The sequence below is a fragment of the Pleurodeles waltl genome, chromosome 4_1 (genome assembly GCF_031143425.1).
Source record: "Pleurodeles waltl isolate 20211129_DDA chromosome 4_1, aPleWal1.hap1.20221129, whole genome shotgun sequence".
Taxonomy (NCBI): domain Eukaryota; kingdom Metazoa; phylum Chordata; class Amphibia; order Caudata; family Salamandridae; genus Pleurodeles; species Pleurodeles waltl.
Window position 1 is genome coordinate 773,764,569 of NC_090442.1, and position 27,928 is coordinate 773,792,496.

The 27,928-nt window shown below is 45.8% G+C and overlaps 2 protein-coding genes across 3 annotated transcripts in view; one reads left to right on the forward strand and one right to left on the reverse strand.

Moving 5' to 3' along the window:
• Positions 1 to 11,600, reverse strand: part of LMF2 (lipase maturation factor 2) — a 75,724-nt gene extending 64,124 nt beyond the window's left edge. For both annotated transcript variants that reach the window (XM_069229445.1, XM_069229444.1), the window contains exon 1: positions 11,354 to 11,600. In XM_069229445.1, the coding sequence (XP_069085546.1) occupies positions 11,354 to 11,447 (94 nt within the window). In that variant the 5' untranslated portion in view covers positions 11,448 to 11,600. The remainder of the gene's footprint in view (positions 1 to 11,353) is intronic.
• Positions 11,601 to 11,932: 332 nt separating this feature from the next.
• NCAPH2 (non-SMC condensin II complex subunit H2) overlaps positions 11,933 to 27,928 on the forward strand; it is a 177,826-nt gene continuing 161,830 nt past the window's right edge. The window contains exon 1 of the mRNA XM_069229446.1: positions 11,933 to 12,358. The gene's annotated coding sequence lies outside the window, so the exon portion shown is untranslated. The remainder of the gene's footprint in view (positions 12,359 to 27,928) is intronic.

The window sequence follows — 27,928 nt, forward strand, 5'->3', positions numbered from 1 at the left end:
TGTATAAAACGCTGGCAGCCGCGGCTTATAGTCATTATTAGAGACGGATTAATTAGCGTACTCGCGTGGCTTTTTAATATTACACAATAGCGGTAAGATGTGAATTAGAGCTTAACTTCAGACATAAAATATGAAATTAGTGGAAAATTAGAGAACTTTTCTTGAATTTTATCTTAATAAAGGTCCGTATAAAGGTAATAAGAGGACAAGGGATACATTTACAATCTAACAAGTGGAGCTATTTTTAAAGGTAGGACTGCAGCATGGATTGAGTTCACATGAATGTTATATTAGGCATCGCTTGAGTAGTAGGAGGGAAATGGTCACCCTTGAATATCACGTAGAAACTTGCTTGTTCACAGGAGTGTTTTGAGTCACAGACAATAGTATGTTCACCTGGGTTTGTTAAAATTACTAAGGACACATATTTTGGGGTTTGATAAAATTTAGGGTTCTCACAGCACACTTATTTTGACACTTATGTAAGCAATTTGTAATAACAAGATATACTACAAGAGTATATATGTAAATATTGTTGTAGGAGGTCCTGATGAAATCCATGGGCACTCCCGGGATGAAACACGTGTCGACAACGGGACGATGGGATGGACATTCATTTATGGATAATCTTTGAAAGGATTGAATTAATTTTGGACATCTATGAACATTTGGGATTCAAATTGTGCAACTGCGAAGCTATAACATTTCAATGTGGAAATCAGGACAATTGGATGAAAATAATTTTCATGAACTTTACATTTATAGTATCGTTTGATGGAATTCTCTTTTGATTATGTTAATTTTTGATGTACTACTTTTCTCGGAGTATGTATAATTTCATGCAATTAATCTTTATGACTATTCACTGACCTGTGTTTAATTTCTTTGAATTATTGCATGTGTGCGAATACCTTTAAGTAGGATTATAGGTAACATTGGGTTACCTCTTTTGGGGAGATTGGAGGGTGCAACCCCAATATTTGGCACCGTGCACTAAAATACTATTTGTTGCTTTATCCATGGAGGCAGGAGCGCCTTATCACTCGTAATTCACCCCCACATTTAGCCTTCCAACTTACGTTCCATCACTTCTCCTCTAAGAATGCTCTAAAAAGCGGTCTAATTGTTCACAATCTGCATAGCTCATGCCCTTTCTCTTCACTGTGCTATTAGCAGCAATTGACCTCCAAGTCTTATTACATCAAGAAATCCAAAAACTAAAATATAGCACATGTGGGCACAACTAGCATAAAGTTATCATATTGGAGGGGGTGTGGGTTTGTGTAATGATATTGCAAAAAGTTTTGCTGGGGAGAACATGATCTGGAAAACAGGTTATCAGACATACAAGGGCCTTTATGCGTCTTCAGTTCATTTGTTTCAAATGTCCACTTGAGTCTTGAAACCTCATTTAATTGTTACAATTTGACGTTACCTACACAAAATATGCTACCATCTAGGAAGCTATCAGGCGTAGTTTCCTCTTTAATGCGTCTCACGACTCCGACACCTGACAGTTAGTAGCACTGGGAGTCTTCAGCACGCATGCCAGGGTTGTGTCTCGGTGCCTGGCTCATCACTACACCAGTGAAGTGTGTGCAACAGTACTGAACTGATACAATACATCTCTGGTACGCTGAGACATGCAGACCATAGAGGAACACTACACCAGGCATGTAAACCTCTATTTTTCTATATACACCACAATAGTCATTTTTCCACAGGGGTACATCTGGTCCCAATTTTAAGGGCAGCTCAGAAGCCTATGTGGCTGGCAGTCTGATCCATGAACATGGCAGTGGTGCACTCTCAGCAGGGTGATGCTCTCAGGTCAGGCCCTGAACAGACTTCAAGTCGAGGATCAGAAGAAGAAATAATACAAATTTAAAAAAACAACTCTTCGCAGGTCCGAGACAATGAGGGGAATAATATGTACCACTGATTTCAAGGAAGCACCTTTCAGGTTCTCAGTCAACAGGAGGTATCTGAAGAACTGGCTAAAGCAGCCTGATATACTTTCATGTCATTAGCACTAGATGGCCCCACTCAACCAGAAGCTCTGCTTACAATTTTAGATTACCAGCAAATAACAGACAAGAGGATTTTCATGGGCTATATTACAGAGCAGAATGGCTTGGTTGAGCTGGGCGCATATTCCAGCTACAGGTCAAACATCAGAATAACTTCTTAGTTGGTCAACAAAGATAGGAAATCATACATGGGGGTGTGGGTGGGGTGCAAGAGGGTCATGAAAGCAGAATTTGGCTTCTAGTGCTGAGTCCCTAGACAAAACATGCACCCCATTGAGGATGTCAACTATTCACTACATCAACCATATTGTGCATGCACTGAGCAAGGAAGAAGGCTCAAATATGGAGCACTATGTGGGTTTTGAACATATGGGATGGAAGAAACGAAACTGATAGCCATCACCCGTTAGTAGATTAATGGGTCTGTAACACCACAGTGCCACAGAACGCCTCCAACCACACAATCCCCAAACAGGAAGGCATGGTAGTGTACACCTTTGAGGTTACAGTATGGATCACTTTGAAAGTCCATCCAGATCATAAACCTCTACCAACTGGCACACTGATCGGGCAACCTAGGTAGTATCTCAATCAGAGCCCCTGCACAGGTTGGTGTGTGTGTGTGTGTGGGAGTGGAATAAGGAGTAAGGAACGGATGGAGGGTTATGTCTTTTAAGGAAAAATACAGGCATGCAGGAGCTGCCGTTAACATACGGCTACAGACTTCATGTTTACAATCGCGAATCAACATGTTTGAGAAGCAATGAGCCCATAACAACAATCCAGAGAAGGCAGACTATTTCAGCATAACGTTCAGTTCAATAATCTACAAAGGTGTGCAGATCTCAAAGCACAAGCATAACATTAACAATTTTCCTTTGATTGTAGTACTATCATAAATTAAACATCTTCTTAAAAAAGTCCATAGTTCATGTCAAAAAGTGCGACCGATGACATGGATACGAATTCCCCGAGGCACCTTGTGGCAGTGCTCCACTGGGGGAATAAGAGAGAGTGCAAGCAATTCGGTTCTCCCACTAAGACGACCATAACCTGTTAAATGCAATATTTGAAAGACTTTGATTAGTCACTTGTGGGTGGATGTTTCGATGAAACATAGTTTGCAGATATATACAAAGGCGTCTAGGGCAGTACAGCTGAACAGGGTGCAAAAAGGGTGACAACTGCTTTGCTGTAAGAGAGTGCCAACTCCAGAGGAAGCTGCTGGTTCAAACGTCCCCCCTTACATATGCTTCAACAAACGACCGACAGCACACAATGCCAAGGAAGACATACAAAGCACATAATTAAACATTTTTTTTTATATTCTTAATCCATCATCTACTATGCAGTCTGCGGATTCTAACCAAAAATAAATGTTTCTAGCAAAAACAGATCAAAAGTAACTAAGGCCCATACGTACGAACACATTTTCCCATAGACACAGAATGGGCAAAACTGCTTGCTACATCTGGCCCTAAATACATTGTGACGTGTTCCCACAGTGGAAGTTCCTTTGCAAAAGTGGAATAGTTGTATTTAAGTTGCTTATAGCTGCTTTTGGTTGTTAAACAACCAGTATTAAAAGAGGTGAAAACTTTGACCAGAGAATGTGAACGTGAGTAACAAGCATTTGCAATAAAACAGGTCTCGCATTTGCTCAAGTTAGAGCTATTAGCGTTGTAAACTCCTAAACTGACTTTTATTGCTGCATATATTGAAAGAAAAAAAAAAAAAAAAAAAAACAAGGGCGATTGTGCTATGTAAAAAAAAAAAAAACGGCACGATCACGCTACGTAAAACCCAACGCGACTGCCCTGTGTGGAAAATAAAAAGATAAAGTAGCGCAGAAACCTGGCTGAAAACATGGAGCCTCGTATGTTTTCAGTAGTTGGCCGGTGGAGGGCTAAACACTGGAAAAGGCATGATTGTAAGGAAATGCCTCCTTGGCATAGTTACCCCCTAACTTTTTGCCTTTGCTGATGCTAAGTTTTGATTTGAAAGTGTGCTGGGACCCTGCTAACCAGGTCCCAGCACCAGTGTTTTTTCCCTAAACTGTACCTTTGTCCCCACAATTGGCACAACCCTGGCACTCAGGTAAGTCCCTTGTAACTGGTACCAAGAGCCCTGATGCCAGGGAAGGTCTCTAATGGCTGCAGCATGTCTTATGCCACCATGGGGACCCCTCACTCAGCACATGCACACTGCCTCACAGCTTGTGTGTGCTGGTGGGGAGAAAATGACTAAGTCGACATGGCACTCCCCTCAGAGTGCCGTGCCAACCTCACACTGCCTGTGGCATAGGTAAATCACCCCTCTATCAGGCCTTACAGCCCTAAGGCAGGGTGCACTATACCACAGGTGAGGGCATATGTGCGTGAGCACTATGCCCCTACAGTGTCTAAGCAAAACCTTAGACATTGTAAGTGCAGGGTAGCCATAAGAGTATATGGTCTGAGAGTTTGTCAAACACAAACTCCACGGTTCCATAATGGCTACACTGAAATCTGGGAAGTTTAGTGTCAAACCTCTCGGCACAATAAATGCACACTGATGCCAGTGTGCAATTTATTGTAACATACACCCAGAGGGCATCTTAGAGATGCCCCCTGAATACCAATTTGACTTCTAGTGTAGGCTGACCAGTTTCAGTCAGTCTGCCACACACCAGACATGTTGCTGGCCAGATGGGGAGAGTTCCTTTGTCACTCTGTGGCCAGGAACAAAGCCTGTACTGGGTGGAGGTGCTTCTCACCTCCCCATGCAGGAACTGTAACACCTGGCGGTGAGCCTCAAAGGCTCACCCCTTTTGTTACAGCACCCCAGGACATCCCAGATAGGAGATGCCCACCCCTCTGGCCACTGCCCCCACTTCTGGCGGCAAGGCTGGAGAAGATAATGAGAAAAACAAGGAGGAGTCACCCACCAGTCAGGACAGCCCCTAAAGTGTCCTGAGCTGAGGTGACCCCTGCCTTGAGAAATCCTCCATCTTGAGTTTGAAGGATTCACCCAATAGGATTAGGGATGTGCCCCCCTCCCCACAGGGAGGAGGCACAAAGAGGGTGTAGCCACCCTCAAGGACAGTAGCCATTGGCTACTGCCCTCCCAGACCTAAACACACCCCTAAATTCAGTATTTAGGGGCTCCCCAGAACCTAGGAAACTATATTCCTGCATCCTGAAGAAACAAGGACTGCTGACCTACAAGCCTGCAGAGAAGGAGGAAGACGACAACTGCTTTGGTCCCAGCCCTACCGGCCTGTCGCCAACTTCAAAAACCTGCTCCAGCGACGCATCCGGCAGGGACCAGCGACCTCTGAAGCCTCAGAGGACTGCCCTGGACTAAAGGACCCAGAAACTCCTGTGAACAGCTGCCCTGTTCAAAACCAGCTACTTCATGCAACAAAGAAGCAACTTTCAAAGACTGCACATTTCCCGCCGGAGCCGTGAGACTTCACACTCTGCACCAGACGCCCCCGGCTCGAGATCCAGAGAACAAACACCTCAGGGAGGACTCCCCGGCGACTACGAGCCCGTGAGTAACCAGAGACAACCCCCCTGAGCCCCCACAGCGACGCCTGCAGAGAGAATCCAGAGGCTCCCCCTGACCATGACTGCCTGTAACAAGGGAGCAGATGCCTAGAACCAACACTGCACCCGCAGGACCTGAAGGAACCTAACCTCAGCGCAGGAGTGACCCACAGGCGACCCTTTGCCTTGCCCAGGTGGTGGCTGTCCCGAGAAGCCCCCCCTGTGCCTGCCTGCACCGCTAGAGTGAACCCCGGATCCATCCATTGTTTACTACCTGAAACCAGACGCCTGCTTTGCACACTGCACCCGGCCGCTCCTGTGCCATTGAGGGTGTGTTTTGTGTGCCTACTTGTGTCTTCTCCCCCCCCCACCCCAAATGCTCTACAAAACATCCCTGGTCTGCCCCCCAAGGACGCAGGTATTTACCTGCTGGCAGACTGGAACCGGAGCACCCCTGTTCTCCATAAGGGCCTATGTGTCCACTGTGTCCACTTTGAAAATAGCTTATTGCCATTTTTACAAAGACTATATGTGATCTTGCTTTTATTCAAAGTTCCTAAAGTATCTAAGGGAAGTACCTTACATTTAAAGTGTTTAACGTAAATCTTGAACCTGTGGTTCTTAAAATAAACTAAGAAAATATATTTTTTCAATATAAAAACCTATTGGCCTGGAGTAAGTCTTTGAGTGTGTGTCCCTCATTTATTTCTTGTGTGTGTACAACAAATGCTTAACACTACCCTCTGATAAGCCTACTGCTCGACCACACTACCACAAAATAGAGCATTGGAATTATCTGCTTTTGCCACTATCTTACCTCTAAGGGGAACCCTTGGACTCTGTGCACACTATTTCTTACTTTGAAATAGTATATACAGAGCCAACTTGCTACACTTATGCATACCTTTCACTAACGAAATCACGACTATTTTAAAAGGCAAGCCCACGAACCAATGAAAGTGACAGGGTCATTGTTAAAAGCCCAAAGAGAGATTACAACAGGGACTGAGCCCTTGTGCGCTCGACCCTAAAAATGACAAATAAATTAAATAATATCATCACATAATGTGCTGTATTACACTGGAAAATTTATTTTTCTTGCTGCATAATTTAGTCAATCCTGGACACAATTCCAGCGGCCGTGGTTTTGGGTAACAGGCGAGTAATCCCTCCTTCTCCAAGAAGGCTTCTCATTCATTTCCTAGATCAATGACACAGTGCTCCGATTAATATGGATTCACAGATCTGCTCTCTGCACAACATTTGATTTCGATTAAAAACAGCACTATCTTTGTACATAAAAAGATAGAGTAAATCTCCGTTTGTTATTTAGTATGCAAGGTGTAGATCAGGGAACAGTGTGCACAATTGTTAAAGAAAGCCGATTAAAACCAATGACATTTCAGCAGAAAGCTTTCCTCCATGCGCTCCTTAGTTGAATATTTCTGTGGCACTCCAAACCCACAAGGGTCCAATATAAAACTTGATCTCACCGGAGACTACAAAATTCGAGCTACCCCTTCCCCCACCCCAGCTACAATATCGAACTTGTATAACTTCGAACAGACGAGGGTAACCTTGTTGGGTGCTACAACAAACGCTAGATGTAAGGTTAAAGCGCTGCACTGATAGGCAAGGCGCGTCATGTGTGCGGGGATCGAGGTGGGGCGCCTTTAACCCTGCTCTAAGTGATAGGCACTGCTGCAAAACAGATGCAGATCAAGTCATCCGACAGAGGCAGGGTTCAGTCACTGCTGTTTTGAGGTTAGAGGAGGAAGCCCTAACATTCCGATGCTGCATCCTAGCAGCTAGCACGGAATAGTTCCTTCCAAGGTGGTAGTAGGGAGGGTGCTAAAGAAATAGCAAAAAAAATACAGATAAACACAAAAGTGAATCAAAATCAGATGCTAAGTGGGTGAGGTTTAAGCTTGCATCTGCCTCCGTTCTGTCACAGAGATGGAATGAGTGTGAGGTTGGTAGTACACTTGCCACTGATATTTTTTTATCCAGTCACAATGAAACGAGGGCATGTCTCTTCAGGTGCCAACATTTAGTGCCCCTCACCCCAGGGCCTCACTGCACTGCTTCGACGACCTCAGGAATGTCTCGTTTCTCGCCGAAAGGGTTCTGCGCTCCTCACAATACTGATGTGGCTGACACGGTTCAGCTGTGGCCTTGTGACTGTGCGACAATCTGTACAGCACGCTCGAGTCAAGCTTCCAGGCCTCTCTGATGAGGTTTCAAGTAAGACATAGACCCAGGCCACATCCGAGGTCTATGAAGGAAACAGACCACCATGAGAGACCCACCCTTTAATAAACGTTCGCTCAGCCCTCCTTTGGGGACACAAAAGTTGCGCAGGCGATAGGCCAAAAGAAAGAGAACAGCTGCAAGAAGTCCTGCGAGTGGCAGCGGGCAGGGCAAACAGCTGAGTCAACTGCAGCACGGAGGTGGTAGCGGACAATCACTTGCACAGGAAGTGCTGCCAAGCGCCTCACCCATCAAATCAAGAAACCATGATCAGAAGTGGCAATCACTTCCACAATACATTTATCTCGCTGTCGTGACCATGACATCCCATGGCAGCTGCTCTCAAACAGATTGATCAAGAGCAGTCAAACTTGTTTTTAACTTGTCTTAAGCCACAGCACCCTCTGCAACCATCGCCCTCCTGTTTAATGAGTTTCACAGAGAAGGGACACAGATCAGCGCCAGTTTAACGCTAACTATACCGCCGCTCTCGGCACGCTCGTTTAATCACAAAATACGTTCTTTTGAAAACATGATGTGCTGCCAGAAGGGCTGGGGCAATTAGAATTACCAACAGCAACTAGTCGTTAGTTTCGTGTGCTATATGTTGAATTCCAGTGGTGTATCAAGGATGGAGAAATTAACTATGCATTGTCGGAAGACACATTGATGTGTGTATTTTAAGTTCGTACTATCATATGCCGATTTAGAAAATGCTACGAACTTGTACACATTGGTGGGAAGACACACACACAAGCCACGGCTCTTAAGCCTGCACCTTAGAGGTTAGAGAGAGAAGAGCAACAACTGAATTGCAAATTTAGATGAATTTAATCTTCTCTGGGCAGGGATAATCATCAAACTAATAAACAAAGTGGAGCAGATCCCATGCATTTAATACACAGCGCAATAAAACCTTCACACTATGCGTTGCATACACTAGGGGCCGATTGGTCTCACTTCTTAAACCTCAACAGTCTTTCACTCAAAGTTTTTAGCAGTTCAGTTCGGTTTCTTGTTCTGCCTTTACTTACAACTGCAAGCACAGCTGTTCCGAAAATCTGAAGCACGGAGCAACTGATCAAATCCCAGCTAAGCTGCAGCAAAGCCGAGTCCCAAGACCTAGCTTGGACCAGTCAGCCATCCGCAAGGCACAGCTTTTCGGGCGGTTAGCGGAAATCCAAGCTTTCAGCCAGCCAATCAGAAACAAAACCCTTTTAACAAAGTCAGTCAATCACAAGAAACAGCTATTAAGTGCTTCGTGGGAAAATGTGATAACTTACACGTGGACAAACATCGTGTGTGATTAATGGACAAGCAAATAGTGCCTGACGTAGAACCCAGTTTCGGCTGCATTTGAGCTGGGGGCCTAATTCTAACAATCTTCAGAGAAGGGCCCAGTATTTGAAAGTACCGCTGCTGGGTACGGCGTCGGGTGTCAAAAGCATCAGTGATGTCACAGACAGGAGGTGTGGGCTATAGGTCTGTGTAACTTCCTTCCATTTAGGGCCGTTTTCCTTCATTTACATAAGCAGGGACACATGGTCTCACCGTCCTGATCCCTCTGGAGCAGCAAGATCTTTCTTCGTTCTCTGAAATGCCTCCAAGATATTGTGAGCTCTACACGGGCTGCTGGGAGTTCAGTGGTTAAGTATGAACTCCCTGAAAGGCGCGCCTCAGTGCAGTTTCTCTACCTAAGCTAGTCTCTCTCCAAGGTTCTCAGGCACACTCCCTACAAGCGGTGTCCACTACACCCATAGTATATGAAAGGATGTACAAGCTCAAACTCAGAAACTTGTGTGAACATATATGAGAAAAAATGGTAGTTCCTTAAGAGCAATCTAACAAGCAGTAGCAAATGGCAGGGGGGGGGGGAAACAATTATAAATTACACAAAAGTCAATGGGCTGCCCTAACAAGATCTTGGTTTACTGTACACGTTCAATTTATACAATAATAGTTGCTACTGCAGTGTACCCGACAGTCGCTCTACTGCACTGTCTTTATAACACTGTTCTTGCACACCTGCCACTCACTTGAGCCCTGTTCCACTTCACCATGAACATATTTTTAATTCTGTATTATGTTCTACCTTTTCTGAAATTAAATACATAATTCTCTTTTTCATCCTCCTTTGCAATGTTATGTCTGGTATATTTACCTATCCTATGTCAAATAACTAATTCATGCACATATTGAATATGTCGAATTAGATTTTTACGACCCAGAACATACTGCTTTTTTGTTCAAATAATACCGAAGAAACGGCTCACTGGACTCTTGATGCAGCACAGACAGCACTGGCTTGGGAAATTAAAGCAAGCCTGACAGAGTTGCAACTGTTATTGGTGCCTGTGTCCGATACACTACGAGTCCAACATTCAACTTCAGGACTGCAACGAGAAGCAGTGAGAATGAAAATTAGCACTCAAGATGGACAGCTGGTAAGAGGTATCAAGACAGAGGCGTTGAGAACGAATGAACAGGGGCTGAAGAAAGGGGAACTGCCAGAAGGCCGTGGGTAGTGATGTGTGAATGTAAGGGGTATGAGAAACTAGAGTAGAATAAGAAAGTGACTGGGGTAAGAAGTCTGAGTGCATATGCGAGCGCACGAGTGTATGTGCGAGTGGCTGACCAGAGCATGCTAGAGCTTAATATTACTAAACATATTTACTCAATAAGCTGTGAAAAACGTTTAGGGGACATCTCACTACCAGACAGCTGCACTAAAAATGAAAGAACGTGGCACACTGGTGAGCTTGGAGCTGTACGTTGTTCCCGTTTCTTGAAGGACAGCAGCCAAACTTGCTACAACCACTGCTTAACTACTTTTTAACCACACATGCCCTTGAAAACTGGCCTGACCTGGGTGCCAATCAATGAGATACGAAGATAGAAAATCTGTAAAACCACCAACAAGCAATACGTTCAAGTCACTTATTACTAAAACTTAGCAAATATGACAGCTACATAACTAATGTTCACAATACTCACAGTATAACAGTCCATACAAAAGAAGGAGTACCACGGAAATTGTTACTAGCCCTACACGCACGGAAACAACATAAATTATTGAAAATGTAAATATTTCAAACTAATGAGGTAATGCAAAAATGCCTACGCAAACGTTCCTATACAGGTTTGCAAAGGACGCAAATAAAATAATAAGCTTTGCACATCATTACATTATACATTTCGCTCATCCCAAAATAGTTGGCCTCTCTTTTCTCCTGTTGCTCCCGGGTTTCTATCCCCTCCATTCCAGGGTTCCACCACTCCCCCCACACCGGCTACTCTTTTGGAACCTTCTCCTTCTGTTCCCTCCACTCACTTCCACGAACGGGTGTGATACTAACCGTCTCAAAACATGCATTTTTCTCTGTCTGATTACGTACTGTTTGCAACATAAAGCTTGAATTTCACCAACTGGTCGGCGGAATAACTTGCCCTCCCTTCCCCTCCTTACAGCTGTCTTCTTCCCACACTCTATGCCCCGTCCACTAATGATCTCTTGTGGAGACACTTCTCATACGTGCTACTCACCAGGGAGCTGCACGTAGAACGACCCGAAAGCACACAGGTAAACCCCGGCTAGCGCTGCTAAAAAGATTCGCCGTGGAAGCCGGGTATCCGCCATGGTAGAGGTTACTATTATGACACTGTGAAAGCAGCGGAATCAGTAGCGCTCCAGTCCGCAGCAAAGCCAACACGCCACGCTGGGAGTCAGCAGCAGGGTAGGCGCGGCGGGGGAGGGGAGGTTACAGGAGGCTAAGTGACGCGCGCACGCTCCAGGAGCGTGGCCAATCGCCTGAGGAGAGAGAGAGAAAGAGGACTCAAGCAAAATACTTGGGGGGGGGGGGGGGGTGGGAGCTCGTTCACTAATAAAATGTTGTCAGCTAGCACGTAGAGCCAGAAATGCATTGCACTATTTGGCGTTTAAATTGAAAACTTCACATCCTGAACCATGTAATTCACGCTGTTCTCTTCTCAGCTTTTTGTTTTGCCATTCGTTTGTTCCAATCCGCCATACACAAGATGGCGGATATTAGCCGGCTGTTGCGTTTGAGGTCATCACACTCGCGCCACTACAGACAGTCAGTATCTCTGTCTCGCAGTGTTGACGTTCGATCGTTCAAGCGAGCGGGAAAAACAAAAATGGCGGCTTTTGGATTGTTAATGGGAACTGGACCAAAGTCCAAGCGGTTTTCAGGGTTTTAGGGGAGACGTGCGAAGCAACAGGGATTGGGGTGCACTCCTGAAGACGAAACTGGAAATATTCTTGATGAGGTGGAACCATCGTACCCTAGTAGGGGAAAGGAGGCATCCAGGGAGGTCGGATACCCATTACGGAAAGAGTTCAGAGGCTAAGAGTTGAACATCAGGAGGGGACCGAGACAAACAGCTACAGGCACCGCTAGCATAGGTTTTTGTAATAGAAGCCCCTGCAGAGCGAGTTTATTGTTACAAATCGAAACTGGCGTTTAGATCGAGATCTGACGGCGAATTACAGCAGACCCTGTTCATACCGCACAGAAATTGATCCTTCAGGTGAGAGCCAGTGGTTTTGCGCAATAATTTATAGAGTTTAAGATTAAATGATTTACTGAAGCACGGGGTGGACGTTACTATGATGTAGTTCTGTTGTTTCCAGTTAGAATTTCTATAAGTGAAGACATCTGCGATGGGAGATATTGAGGTAATGATTGTAAAAGATGAATGAAGGCATTATTGTGTACATTCACGTTTTGGTATAGACAAGTACTGTTCAGCTGGTGAGGCGTCCTTATGGTGGGTTGATATATCAGTGAATAGTGGCAGACTGACGAGCAGATGGTGCTCCCAGTGAAACGTTCTGCCTTAGAACATGAAAGAGTAGGTGCTCACAGGTATCGACCATTGCCCAGGTATTGGTGCAAGATCTAGGTCCAAGTGTAATATCAAAAGTCCGGCAATTGCCTGGAGTACAGGTTCATAACTGTGTGTAGAGGTGGTACATGTGAAGTCACTTTATCCTTATAACATATTGCCGTTTGTGAGATCATGGTAGACGGAGCTCCTTCTTTTAAAATTAAGTTCGGTTGAGGTGTGATGGACCGACTTTTTAAACAACGCTTCCTGAGAACTATTACAAGCCTTCAGGATATAAAGGTCCCACACCTCTACTGAGCCCTAGCGGTGCGGGACCTTTATATCCTGAAGGCTCTGCTGAGCTCTAGAGGTGAGATCGTCGCGATAGATAATGATTAATATTAAGAACTGCACATTTATAAAACACATATATTCAATGCCGTTTGGTTTGAGTAAATAATGAGAGTTTGAGTTCTATTTTTAATATCTTATTAAGTCATTAGTTCATCATTATCTTTATTAGCACATTATTTAAGATCAATGCCAATTAAAGACCATATACTGTTTCCCATAAAGATCTAGTCCCTAATCTAATCTAATTTCGGGAAAATAAAGTTCAGAGGAACTCTTAAAGAGTTCCCGCCTCAGATGTGAAAGCATATTATTATAATAGAGCATCTCATTGAGAATTTTCAGTAGAATCTCTCAGCAGTAGGTTCAGGTAAGGCAAAGTTAGTCTCAGAATGAATCCAGGACACATCAGCAAAGAGAATAGGACAAAATGTCTCAGAGCGAGTAGAGAGTCTAGCAAGTCTCTCAAGTATAGCCCTACCATCATATCTTAGTCTGGGAATACACTTTTGTAACATTATATACTGCAACAAGTTATAAAGCTTGAGCCAATCAGCGCTTGAAGTCTTCATGTGAACAGGGCAGCTTCCATCAAGATGACAAGTTTTAACAAAGAAGATTCTAAATGCACAATATGTTTAACATCTAAACAATAATTTAATACTTATTTCTTCCCACCACTCAATTTCTATAATGAAAAAATAGGTGAGCATAATACATCATTTAAATTGCTTCATTTCCATTCCCACATCTTTCTAACAAAGCCTGTTCAGAAAGAAACAGTTTTTTAAGATTAATCTAACATTGCAGTAATTCCGTTCATGGGTTAAATGGTCATGAAACGCAGCTCTAGTACTCTCTATTCATGTATTTGTTGCCATAGAATACTTGTGTCATGAAATGTTATACTTATGGTCATGACACAGGTCGGAACTAAGAGGAAAGAACAAAGATTTTTTTTAAAAAAAGGAATTTGTCCTTGTCAACAGTTCAACCAAGTACATGTCCATCATGCAAGCTTCAAATGCAAAAGCCATGCTTAAATGCAGTGTTAAGGCCTTCCAAAAATCATTTCATACAGGTTAATAATATAATGCCTTTACTCTTATAAAGAACTCTCTCTCAGGTGTGTTACCCTTTTCAGAGAAGAGTATGTGTTGCTTGGTATGTATATGGTATTTCGATATTGCAAACCTTCCAAGCGGCAGCAGAGCACTGTGCATGGTCATAGGCAAGCTTAAATCCTGGGAGTAATAAGAGATAGAGCAGAATTGTGGGTGGTAATGCACTGTGATGTATTAAAGAGGTGACTCTTTAACTCTTTACTAAATTGGAGCATTTTGGGACTGTCTAGATCATGGGTACTCACAAACTTTTTCTCGGGGGCCAAAATTGCAGTATGGTTTGCGGCCGAGGGCCGCACTGAAGTGACAACGTGGGTGGGGGGGGGGCTTATAGGGGGCACAACCACCCCGCCCCCTTTTTCAAAACATTGCTAAACAATGCTGCATTTTGAATCCAGGTATAACTACAAACCTACCCCAGTAACACACACAGTGCACACACACAAAGCACCATCTGCACACAGCGCCATCTGCTCTCACCCCTACCCCAGTAACACACACAGCGCCATCTGCTCTCACCCCTACCCCAGTAACACACACACCGCCGTCTGCACACAGGGCCCTCTGCTCTCACCCCTACCCCAGTAACACACACAGTGCCATACACACACAGCGCCATCTGCTCTCACCCCCACCCCAGTAAAACGCACAGCGCCATACACACACAGCGCCATCTGCACACAGCGCCATTTGCTCTCACCCCTACCCCAGTAACACACACACAGCGCACACACACAGCGCCATCTGCTCTCACCCCTACCCCAGTAACACACACAGTGCCATACACACACAGCGCCATCTGCACACAGCGCCATCTGCTCTCCCCCCTACCCAAGTAACACACACAGTGCCATACACACACAGCGCCATCTGCTCTCACCCCTACCCCAGTAACACACACAGCGCCATACACACACAGCGCCATCTGCACACAGCGCCATTTGCTCTCACCCCTACCCCAGTAACACACACACAGCACCATCTGCTCTCACCCCTACCCCAGTAACACACACAGTGCCATACACACACAGCGCCATCTGCACACAGCGCCATCTGCTCTCACCCCTACCCCAGTAACACACACAGTGCCATACACACACAGCGCCATCAGCACACAGCGCCATCTGCTCTCACCCCTACCCCAGTAACACACACACAGCGCCATCTGCACACAGCGCCATTTGCTCTCACCCCTACCCCAGTAACACACACACAGCGCCATCTGCTCTCACCCCTACCCCAGTAACACACACAGCGCCATCTGCTCTCACCCCTACCCCAGTAACACACACAGCGCCATACACACACAGCGCCATCTGCACACAGCGCCATCTGCTCTCACCCCTACCCCAGTAACACACACACGACATTAAAAACAAATAAATAAATAACCAAAGAGCCTTACCTGCCATAATAAAGCACTGTAAATATGCCACAAATGTACAACGGCAGAGCAGGCGGGCGGGCGGCAGACGTGGAGACGGTGACAGGAAGCAGACAAAAAAGCCCTGTAAAAGTTAGCTGCAAGCGCTAACTTTTAAGGAGCTTTGGCTTCCCACCACTAGCCAGGATCGTCATGGAAACGCCATAACTAATGGCCGCCGCGGGTAAACATAGAGGAGGGCCACAGGAGCATGCACGAAGTAGCCACTATTGCGCATGCTCCCGCGGCCCCCTTCTATGTTTATGTACAGTGGCCATTATTATATGGTGTTTCTCGGAGGTCCGCGGGCCGCCAAGATAGGTCCGTGGGGCCGCTGGCGGCCCGCGGGCCGTACTTTGAGTAACGTCGGTCTAGATGGATACACCGATGTTGTTCCAGGTTCTAGGTATATAGATGGAAAAGACCTGTTGTCTTGTTTTTTTTTTCATTTTTATGCTTCTTAGTCTGGAGTCCTGCCTGCGGGTGTGATGACAACCACCAGATATTGGGAGCTTGTCTGCAAGATAAGCAGGGGTTTTGGTTGTGTTGCCTTTGTAAATGATGCAGCTGGGTTTGAAGATGGTGTTGGCTGACAATGGGAAGCAGTGGAGTTCCATCAGGGTAGGGTTGATATGATCATATTTCTTCAGGCCCTGTATGAGCAGTGCTGTATCGTGTGGGATGCCCCATGAGTGCCACTTTGGAGTCTGGGAGGCCACCGGGAAGGGGGTTACCACCATCCAGATGCAAGAATACAAGAGCTTTAACAGCAGTTCCGAAGTTGCTTTCTGGAACATATGGTTGACTTTCTTTAGGAGAGAAAGCAAGTATCAGGTCATCTTAGTTTTTTGGGGCAATCTGTATCTTGAGGGAGAGGTTAGTGCCCAGGGTAAACACTAACCTCTCCTCTGATTTGACATTCAGTGAGTGTTGGGGTTCAAGGCTGTCACAGTTCATGTCAGTGAGCCAAGTTAGTACTGTATCTTGTTTGTTCTCGGCAAATAATAGAAATTCTGTCTTGGTTGGATTCACCTTCAGGTAGGGCCTAGCCATCCGAAACTGGATGATGTGCAAGCAGTGTTTGAGGCATCGGATGTCTGAAGCAAAGGAGACTTTCAAGTAGAGTTGTGTATCATCAGCATATTGGTTTATCTTGATGCTGTTATTTATGTGTAGAGCACCAAGGGGGTTATTCTAACTTTGGAGGAGGTGTTAATCCGTCCCAAAAGTGACGGAAAAGTGACGGATTTACCACCAGCCGTATTACGAGTCCATTATATCCTATGGAACTCGTAATACGGCTGGTGGTATATCCGTCACTTTACCGTCACTTTTGGGACGGATTAACACTCCTCCAAAGTTAGAATAACCCCCCAAGTGTCTCCATGTAAAGGTGGTCGGAGACAGTATGGAACCCTGGGGGACTCCACATGTTCTAGAGATATTTTGTGTTTTGAAGGTGTCCATGTGAACAAACTGGTGTCTGCTGGAAAGGTAGGAGGAGAATCAGTGAAGGACATTGCCAATTAATCTCATTCGAGACTTGCGGATGTGCATAAGGTAGGAGTGATTGTCTGCATTGAGGGCAGCTCAGAGGTCCAGCAACATCAGGAGGCAGGGGTCATCTCCATCTGAGGTTAAGAGGGCATTGTGGTGTTGGTCTCTGCTGCAGTGTGATCTGAAGTATTTCTGGTAGTGCAGGAGATGGTTAGTATTGATGTGATCTTGGAATTGAACATAGACAGCACTTTCAGTGATTTTGGGGATGAGTTGTAGGTGGGTGTTAGGCTAGTAGTTGGCAAGGACATCCTGGTCTACTGTAGGTTTGTTAGCTTTGACCATCCTTTCATCCTTGTTCTTGTCAAAGTTACATAATTTTATCTTTTTTAGTCACTGTCCCTTCCCTCTGTCAATTGTTTGGCATGCTTTCCTTGCAGATGTGTTAGCTGTTGTGGGCTTGCTCACAAACCGTCGTCTTTATGGTGAGCAATATTGTGAATGTCATGGTCTGTTGGATGTTGAATTTTTTTGTAGTTGTGTTCGAAAGGCTGGGGTCGTTGCAACCTTTGGACACAGCCCATGGAATGGTGAAGTGTTTTTAGAGCTGTTGGTTTATTATAGTGGGAGTGCAGGACAGTTGAACCAGGTCTAACTCTTATCAGCTGTGTAAGTTATTCTGTCTGCTTGGGGTTTTGTATACGTTTATGTTATACAGAACACAACCGTATTTTCCTAAGTGTGTTGATTGTCTGTGACTGATTACATTGTTATGTGTTTGAGGTGATTGTAATAAGAAATTGCTGTTTTTCTGATTTGCGAAATCCTAGAAAGTAAGAGATTTTATTTTGTTGCTTAGATACGTCAAATTAAATCTCTGTAGGTGTGTGTTTCTCAGCCAAGGGTTATCCTGTTAGTCAGCCTTGCCCCATATTTCCATGTCTCCCTACACGAGTGCCTTTTTCTTATTTTGGTTGTCCCTTATCAGGCAAGGCACATCTATGTTTTGTGCAATGCTTATATGATTTGTACATCTTTGCAATCACCAATTACATTTTCATGTGTGTCATTGTAGGGTTACCTGGTAGGTTCACCCTGCTGTGGAAGATGAGGAAAAAGGGCATTTGAAGGGGGTCTCATAGCTTATGGAGCTTCGCCTTCTATGTGTGGGCTAGGTCAATGTAGCTGTGTCGGTGCACACCTATAGGTCCTATGTCATACTGTAGATGGCTGGATAGATGTAAATTGACAGAGCAGGCAGGTAACCGGATAGGCACACATCAGTCAGAGGGCAGGTCATTGGAACTGCAGTAAATTATAGCTCCCCTGTTTAACCAGTGGTGGATGGCTCTGCTTCCTGCGTTAGGTGAAGGGCAGCTCTGCTGTCTGACGTGAAAGGGAAAGCCTTGCTTTCTGCACAGAATAAGAGATCAGTTAAGTGAACTGATCATGACATTGCTCTGACAAAGGTGAGAACTTGTTCTGCTGCCTTGGCAATTGAGGGATAATTGTGTTATTTCTAGCTCTGCCATCTGTAGCAGTTGAGGAGCTGATCAAGGCATGACAAATTATTTTGCCTAAATGCTCCTATCACTCAACAGGTGAAATTGTAATCTTGGTCCTGGTGAGCTCTCAAGAACACTGCCCAAAAAGACCTTCAGGGAGGGATGTTTTTTGTGGGGTGGGGGGGGGGGGGGGTATGCGAGCCTTAGACACTATCTCATTGATCCATAGATTTACATGTGGAGCCCAAAGAAAGAAAGCTTGCTGGTGTGGTCACTCAAGTGGGTCTGCAGTTGTGTAGACCAGACGAAGACTGAATTTGTTGGCTCAAGAATGAGGGTGCAGCACTCTGCCTGTTTCACTGAAAGATTTTTGAGAGGAGTCTGATGCTAGTAGCGTCAGGCTCAAATGGCAGTTTGAATATGAACAACAACAAATAGCCTTTACTACTCTTGTACAATTTGTTAATAGCTATACTCTAGAACTTCTTGTTTCATCAATCATGTGAGTACAGCTTGTGAGTCTTTGCAGTGGCAGCCAACACATGTTAAATCCTTTTATGGCCTCTCAGCACGTGCATACATTCATGGAGTGAATTATGGCAAGTTTTATTTGCAGGCTTTTATATGCAATTGAATATATTTTCATCCATACACTGTATCCATATTAGTATATGCTTCTGTACGTTAAGTTTCACCTTTCCAGTGTTTTCTAATATGTGTATTAACCAATATTTGTAGTACAGTCACACACTTTTGTTAAATTATGATTCCTTATATCTACAGCTTCCTTTGAGAAAACCATAAGCTGACTAGGGCAAGCACCTTGGTTCTGTTCTTGCATTAGTGTACCACAAATTCTACAAATACAGTGTCACTCAAAAGCATGGCTTTCTGTTTATTGATTTGATGGGTACTTGGTACAGATGTGTATCCAAATGCCACATCCTTGAATACTGTTTTAAGTCTTTAGTGTTTTTCATGTTTGGAGAGCCTGGTCCCATAGTCTATGGCAAGGAACTAGTTGTGTAGGCTGGCACTTTCAGTGCATGTTTTGTTATTCTGGTTCCTTATTTTGATTTTTGAGGATTGCGCGCAAGTTATTTGCTGGGAATTTGTGGTCACTGCATGCTGCAATATATGTTCTGTTATTTCTCGTTTTATTTTTGTCGTTGAATACTGGGGTATGTGGTTGCTTTCCTGTAAGTCTGGAGGTGAGGATGTGAGTTGAACTAGGCTTGGGAGTACATAAAGTTTATTTTCTCATTAGTGCGGTGATGAGAGACTGGTTTATATGGCCAGCATGCTAGTGTTATGGATGTAGGAAAGTACCATCTCGCCTGGCATGTTACCCCCATTTTTACATGTATGTAACTTTGTTTTTGCCTGTCTCACTGGGATCCTCCTAGCCGGGACCCCAGTGCTCATAGTTTTTGGCCTGAATGTGTATACCTGTGTAGTGACTAACTGTGTCACTTAGGCTCTGCTAACCAGAACCTCAGTGCTTGTGCTCTCTCTCTGCCTTTAAATGTGTCACTATAGGCTAGTGACCACTTTTACCAATTTCAATCGGCACACTGGAACACCCTTATAATTCCCTAGTATGTGGTACCTAGGTACCCAAGGTATTGGGGTTCCAAGAGATCCCTATGGGCTGCAGCAATTCTTTTGCCACCCATAGGGAGCTCAAACAAACCTTTACACAGGACTGCCACTGCAGCCTGAGTGAAATAACACACACGTTATTTCACAGCCATTTTCACTGCACTTAAGTAACTTATAAGTCACCTATATGTCTAACCTTCACTTGCTGAATGTTAGGTGCAAAGTTACTAAGTGTGAGGGCAGACTTGCACTAGGAGAGGTGCCCCCACATAGTTCAGGGCCATATCCCCGGACCTTGTGAGTGCGGGGACACCATTACACGTGTGCACTACATATAGGTCAATACCTATATGTAGCTTCACAATGGCAACTCCGAATATGGCCATGTAACATGTCTAAGATCATGTAATTGCCCTCCCCTTGCCAAATCTTGTATTGGGGTGCCAATTCCATGCATCCCCGGGATCCACTATGGACCCCGGGTACTGCCAAGCCAGCTCTCTGGGGTTTTCTCTGCAGCTACCGCTGCTGCCACCCCACAGGCAGGGTTCTGCCCTCCTGGGGTCTGGGCAGCCCAGTCCCAGGAAGGCAGAACAAAGAATTTCCTCTGAGAGGGTGTTACACCCTCTCCCTTTGGAAATAGGTGTTAAAGCCTGGGGAGGGGGTAGCCTCTCCCGTCGTCTGGATATGCTTTGAAGGGCACAGATGGTGCCCTCCTTGCATAAACCAGTCTACACCGGTTTAGGGATCCCCCAGTCCCTGCTCTGGCACGAAACTGGACAAAGGAGAGGGGAGTGACCACTTCCCTGTTCATCACCACCCCAGGGGTGGTGCCCAGAGCTCCTCCAGTGTGTCCCAGACCTCTGCCATTTTGGATCTAGAGGTGTGAGGGCACACTGGAGGTCTCTGAGTGGCCAGTGCCAGCAGGTGACGTCAGAGACCCCTCCTGATAGGTGCTTACCTGACTAGGTGGCCAATCCTCCTCTGAGGGCTATTTAGGGTCTCTCCAGTGGGCTTTTCCCCAGATAACAACTTGCACAAATTCACCAGAGTTCCCTTGCACCTCTCTCTTCGACTTCTGCCAAGGATCGACCGCTGACTGCTCCAGGACGCCTGCAAAACTGCAACAAGGTAGCAAGAAGACTACCAGTGACATTGTAGCACCTAATCCTGCCGGCTTTCTCAACTGTTTCCTGGTGGTGCATGCTTTGGGGGCTGCCTGCTTTCATCCTGCACTGGAAGTCATGAAGAAATCTTCAGTGGGTCGACGGAAGCTTCCCCCTGCTTCAGCAGGCACCAAACTTCAGCGTCACCGGTACTCTGGCACCCCTCTCATCCTGACAAGTATGGCTACCTGAACACAGGTGGTGGACCCAAGTGACCCAGACTGTCCAGTGGTCCAACTGTCCAAATTTGGAGGAGGTAAGTCCTTGCCTCCCCTCTCAAGACAGTAATCCTGTGCACCGCGTGAACTGCAGCTACAGGGTCCTCTGTGCACATTTCCACGGAATCCTGCATGCACAGCTAAGCCTATGTCCCCAGCACTCTGTCCTGCGATGCTCAGCTCCCTGAGTTGATCTCAGGTGTTGTGGGACCCTCTTTTGCAGTGTTGGGACAACCGCCATGTTCAGACTTCTTGAACCCGTGTTCAAGGACTTCTGTGGGTGCTACCTTCTTGTGCATGGGTGTGAGAAAGTAGCCCCTTTCTAGCCTTGTTACCCCCACTTTTGGCCTGTTTGTGAGTGTATGTCAGGGTGTTTGTCACTGTTTTCACTGTCTCACTGGGATCCTGATAGCCAGGCCTCAGTGCTCATAGTGAAAACACTATGTTTTCAGTATGTTTGTTATGTGTCACTGGGATCCTGCTGGTCAGGACCCCAGTGCTCATAGGTTTGTGGCCTATATGTATGTGTCACTGGGACCCTGTCACACAGGGCCCCAGTGCTCATAGGTGTGCATGTATATGTTCCCTGTGTGGTGCCTAACTGTCTCACTGAGGCTCTGCTAACCAGAACCTCAGTGGTTATGCTCTCTCATTACTTTTAAATTGTCACTAACAGGCTAGTGACCAATTTTACCAATTTACATTGGCTTACTGGAACACCCTTATAATTCCCTAGTATATGGTACTGAGGTACCCAGGGTATTGGGGTTCCAGGAGATCCCTATGGGCTGCAGCATTTCTTTTGCCACCCATAGGGAGCTCTGACAATTCTTACACAGGCCTGCCACTGCAGCCCGAGTGAAATAACGTCCACGTTATTTCACAGCCATTTTACACTGCACTTAAGTAACTTATAAGTCACCTATATGTCTAACCTTTACCTGGTAAAGGTTAGGTGCAAAGTTACTTAGTGTGAGGGCACCCTGGCACTAGCCAAGGTGCCCCCACATTGTTCAGAGCCAATTCCCTGAACTTTGTGAGTGCGGGGACACCATTACACGCGTGCACTACATATAGGTCACTACCTATATGTAGCTTCACAATGGTAACTCCGAATATGGCCATGTAACAAGTCTATGATCATGGAATTGCCCCCTCTATGCCATCCTGGCATTGTTGGTACAATTCCATGATCCCATTGGTCTGTAGCACAGACCCTGGTACTGCCAAACTGCCCTTCCTGGGGTTTCACTGCAGCTGCTGCTGCTGCCAACCCCTCAGACAGGCATCTGCCCTCCTGGGGTCCAGCCAGGCCTGGCCCAGGATGGCAGAACAAAGGACTTCCTCTGAGAGAGGGTGTGACACCCTCTCCCTTTGGAAAATGGTGTGAAGGCAGGGGAGGAGTAGCCTCCCCCAGCCTCTGGAAATGCTTTCTTGGGCACAGATGTGCCCAATTCTGCATAAGCCAGTCTACACCGGTTCAGGGACCCCTTAGCCCCTGCTCTGGCGCGAAACTGGACAAAGGAAAGGGGAGTGACCACTCCCCTGACCTGCACCTCCCTGGGAGGTGTCCAGAGCTCCTCCAGTGTGCTCCAGACCTCTGCCATCTTGGAAACAGAGGTGCTGCTGGCACACTGGACTGCTCTGAGTGGCCAGTGCCACCAGGTGACGTCAGAGACTCCTGCTGATAGGCTCCTTCAGGTGTTAGTAGCCTATCCTCTCTCCTAGGTAGCCAAACCCTCTTTTCTGGCTATTTAGGGTCTCTGTCTCTGGGGAAACTTCAGATAACGAATGCATGAGCTCAGCCGAGTTCCTCTGCATCTCTCTCTTCACCTTCTGATAAGGAATCGACTGCTGACCGCGCTGGAAGCCTGCAAACCTGCAACATAGTAGCAAAGACGACTACTGCAACTCTGTAACGCTGATCCTGCCGCCTTCTCGACTGTTTTCCTGCTTGTGCATGCTGTGGGGGTAGTCTGCCTCCTCTCTGCACCAGAAGCTCCGAAGAAATCTCCCGTGGGTCGACGGAATCTTCCCCCTGCAACCGCAGGCACCAAAAAGCTGCATTACCGGTCCCTTGGGTCTCCTCTCAGCACGACGAGCGAGGTCCCTCGAATCCAGCGACTCTGTCCAAGTGACCCCCACAGTCCAGTGACTCTTCAGCCCAAGTTTGGTGGAGGTAAGTCCTTGCCTCACCTCGCTGGGCTGCATTGCTGGGAACCGCGACTTTGCAGCTACTCCGGCCCCTGTGCACTTCCGGCGGAAATCCTTTGTGCACAGCCAAGCCTGGGTCTACGGCACTCTAACCTGCATTGCACGACTTTCTAAGTTGGTCTCCGGCGACGTGGGACTCCTTTGTGCAACTTCGGCGAGCACCGTTTCACGCATCCTCGTAGTGCCTGTTTCTGGCACTTCTCCGGGTGCTACCTGCTTCAGTGAGGGCTCTTTGTCTTGCTCGACGTCCCCTCTCTCTTCAGGTCCAATTTGCGACCTCCTGGTCACTCCTGGGCCCCTGCAGCGTCCAAAAACGCCAAATGCACGATTTGCGACTAGCAAGGCTTGTTGGCGTCCTTCCGGCGGGAAAACACTTCTGCACGACTCTCCAAGGCGAGAGGGATCCGTCCACCAAAGGGGAAGTCTCTAGCCCTTTTCGTTCCTGCAGAAACCTCAGCTTCTTCTGTCCAGTCGAAGCTTCTTTGCACCCGCAGCTGGCATTTCCTGGGCATCTGCCCATCTCCGACTTGCTTGTGACTTTTGGACTTGGTCCCCTTGTTCCACAGGTACCCTAGATTGGAAATCCACAGTTGTTGCATTGCTGGTTTGTGTCTTTCCTGCATTATTCCTCTAACACGACTACTTTGTCCTTAGGGGAACTTTAGTGCACTTTGCACTCACTTTTCAGGGTCTTGGGGAGGGTTATTTTTCTAACTCTCACTATTTTCTAATAGTCCCAGCGACCCTCTACAAGGTCACATAGGTTTGGGGTCCATTCGTGGTTCGCATTCCACTTTTGGAGTATATGGTTTGTGTTGCCCCTATCCCTATGTTTCCCCATTGCATCCTATTGTAACTATACATTTTTTGCACTGTTTTCTAAGACTATACTGCATATTTTTGCTATTGTGTATATATATCTTGTGTATATTTCCTATCCTCTCACTGAGGGTACACTCTAAGATACTTTGGCATATTGTCATAAAAATAAAGTACCTTTATTTTTAGTATAACTGTGTATTGTGTTTTCTTATGATATTGTGCATATGACACTAAGTGGTACTGTAGTAGCTTCACACGTCTCCTAGTTCAGCCTAAGCTGCTCTGCTAAGCTACCATTATCTATCAGCCTAAGCTGCTAGACACCCTATACACTAATAAGGGATAACTGGGCCTGGTGCAAGGTGCAAGTACCCCTTGGTACTCACTACAAGCCAGTCCAGCCTCCTACATTGGTTGTGCAGTGGTGGGATAAGTGCTTGAGACTACTTACCACTCTTGTCATTGTACTTTTCATAAGAGAAAAATATACAAAACAAGGTCAGTGTGTATATACACATAGCCAAAAAGTTTTGCATTTCCTCTTTTCACTCTTTTCTAAGTGCTGAAAAGTACTCCTAAACTTTCAAAAAGTTCTTAAAAGTTTAAAAAGTTTTTTTTCTGTCTTTCCAAAAAGTTCTGAAAACTTTTTTCTCTTTTTCTATCACTTTAACTCTCTCTAAAAAATGTCTGGCACAGGCCAAAGTGTTGATCTGTCCAAACTTGCATATGACAACCTTAGCTGGAAAAGAGCAAGGAGTCTCTGTATAGAGAGAGGTTTGAGTGTAGGGAAGAATCCTTCCTTGGAACTGTTACTTAACATGCTTAGAGAACAGGATAAGGCCATAGGTGCCCCATCTGTTGAAAAAGTACCTAATAGTTCCCAATCTGATTCAGGGACTCCCCCAGGAAAAGATTCAGGAAAGAAACTTCCTAGCCTGCCCATTACTAGACAATCTAGCATAGATGGTAATGAGGATGAGCCACACCAAATAAATAGTGTTGTCTCACATCATAGCAAAAGCATTTATTCTCACCATACTGGTAGTAATGTTTCTGTAAACCAAGCTGTTAGGGTGGCTTCTGTAAGGGACAGGTCTCCTTCTGTTCATTCCCATCATAGCTCTGTTTCTAGAAATGTCCCTCCCACCAACCCTGATGACAGAATGTTAGAGAGGGAACTCAATAAGTTGAGGGTGGAACAAACCAGACTGAAGCTTAAAAAGCAACAGCTGGATTTGGATAGACAGTCTTTTGAATTAGAGAAGGAAAGACAGAAGTTGGGTTTAGATACCCATGGTGGCAGCAGCAGTATTCCCCATAGTCATCCTGCAAAAGAGCATGATTCCAGGAATCTGCACAAGATAGTTCCCCCTTATAAGGAGGGGGATGACATTAACAAGTGGTTTGCTGCACTTGAGAGGGCCTGTGTTGTACAGGATGTCCCTCAAAGGCAGTGGGCTGCTATCCTATGGCTATCATTTAGTGGAAAAGGTAGGGATAGGCTCCTTACTGTGAAAGAAAATGATGCTAATAATTTCCAAGTTCTTAAGAATGCACTCCTGGATGGTTATGGCTTAACCACTGAACAGTACAGGATAAAGTTCAGAGAGACCAAAAAGGAGTCTTCACAAGACTGGGATGATTTCATTGACCATTCAGTGAAGGCCTTGGAGGGGTGGTTACATGGCAGTAAAGTTACTGATTATGAAAGCCTGTATAACACAATCCTGAGAGAGCATATACTTAATAATTGTGTGTCTGATTTGTTGCACCAGTACCTGGTAGACTCTGATCTGACCTCTCCCCAAGAATTGGGAAAGAAGGCAGGCAAATGGGTCAGAACAAGGGTGAACAGAAAAGTTCATACAGGGGGTGACAAAGATGGCAATAAGAAGAAAGATGGTGAAAAATCTCAAGATAAGCATGGGGATAAGGGTAAAACCAAAGATCCCACTTCAAATCTTAAACACTCTTCAGAGGGTGGGGATAAAACAAATTCTTCCTCTTCTTCCCAACCTGCACACATTAAAAAGCCTTGGTGCTTTGTGTGTAAAAACAGAGGCCATAGGCCAGGGGATAAGTCCTGTCCAGGTAAACCCCCTGAGCCTACCACCACTAATACATCAAGCTCTAGTGCCCCTAGCAGTAGTGGTACTAGTGGTGGGACTGCTGGCAACAGTCAAGCAAAGGGTGTAGTTGGGTTCACTTATGGGTCCATAGTAGAAACTGGGGTAGTCACTCCCAAGACAGTTTCTGTCACACCTAGTGGCACTGGCCTTGCCACACTGGCTGCTTGTCCCCTTACAATGGATAAGTACAGGCAGACAGTTTCAATAAATGGTGTTGAGGCCTTGGCCTACAGGGACACAGGTGCCAGTTTCACTTTGGTGACTGAAAACCTAGTGCCTCCTGAACAACACATCATTGGACAACAGTATAAAATTATTGATGTCCATAACTCCACTAAGTTTCTTCCCTTAGCTATAATTCAGTTTAGTTGGGGTGGAGTTACTGGCCCTAAGCAGGTGGTGGTATCACCTAGCTTACCTGTAGACTGTCTCTTAGGTAATGACCTAGAGGCCTCAGGTTGGGCTGATGTAGAGTTTTATGCCCATGCAGCCATGCTGGGCATCCCTGAGGAATTGTTCCCTCTCATTTCAAGTGAAATGAAAAAGCAAAGGAGAGAAGGCCTGAAAACTCAGGATCCCTCTCCATCAACAGGTAAAAAGGGTATCACAGTATCCCCTAACCACCCTACCATTCAGGATAGCATTCCTGTGGTGGGAGAAACCTCTCCTGGGGTGGCACCTGTTCCAAGGGAATCATCAGCTGGCAAAGCTGGACTCCCTGAGGTGGAAGTACCTCTCTGTGGGATAACTAACATTGGTGAGAAAAACAGCACCATTTTAGTTAACATGGAGCATCCCTCCAACCCTCCCAGAGAAACTTTAGTGCAGAAACCCTACACTACCTCACAACACTTAGGACAGCATCCCTGCCCTAGTGTGGAGCTCATAGGACAGCATCCCTGCCCTGCTCCAACTCAAGAGAAACAGCATCCCTGTTCTCTCTTCCAGCCAGATGGACAAAGTTTTTGCCCAGCTATGGCTTTTCTGAGACAGCATCCCTGTCTGGCATTTCCATCACTACAAATAGGTTCAGTGGACAATTCCCACTGCTCTAAACTAAAACTTACTGATAGAAACTCTGAAAATACATCTTCACATTGTTGCTTAGCTAAAAAACTTCAAACAGGGTGGTTTACATCCCCACAGGGAAGTAACCATATAGTGGATGATAAAGGGAGTAACCAGTCTATTGCAGAGCTACTCTCTACTTATCACCACT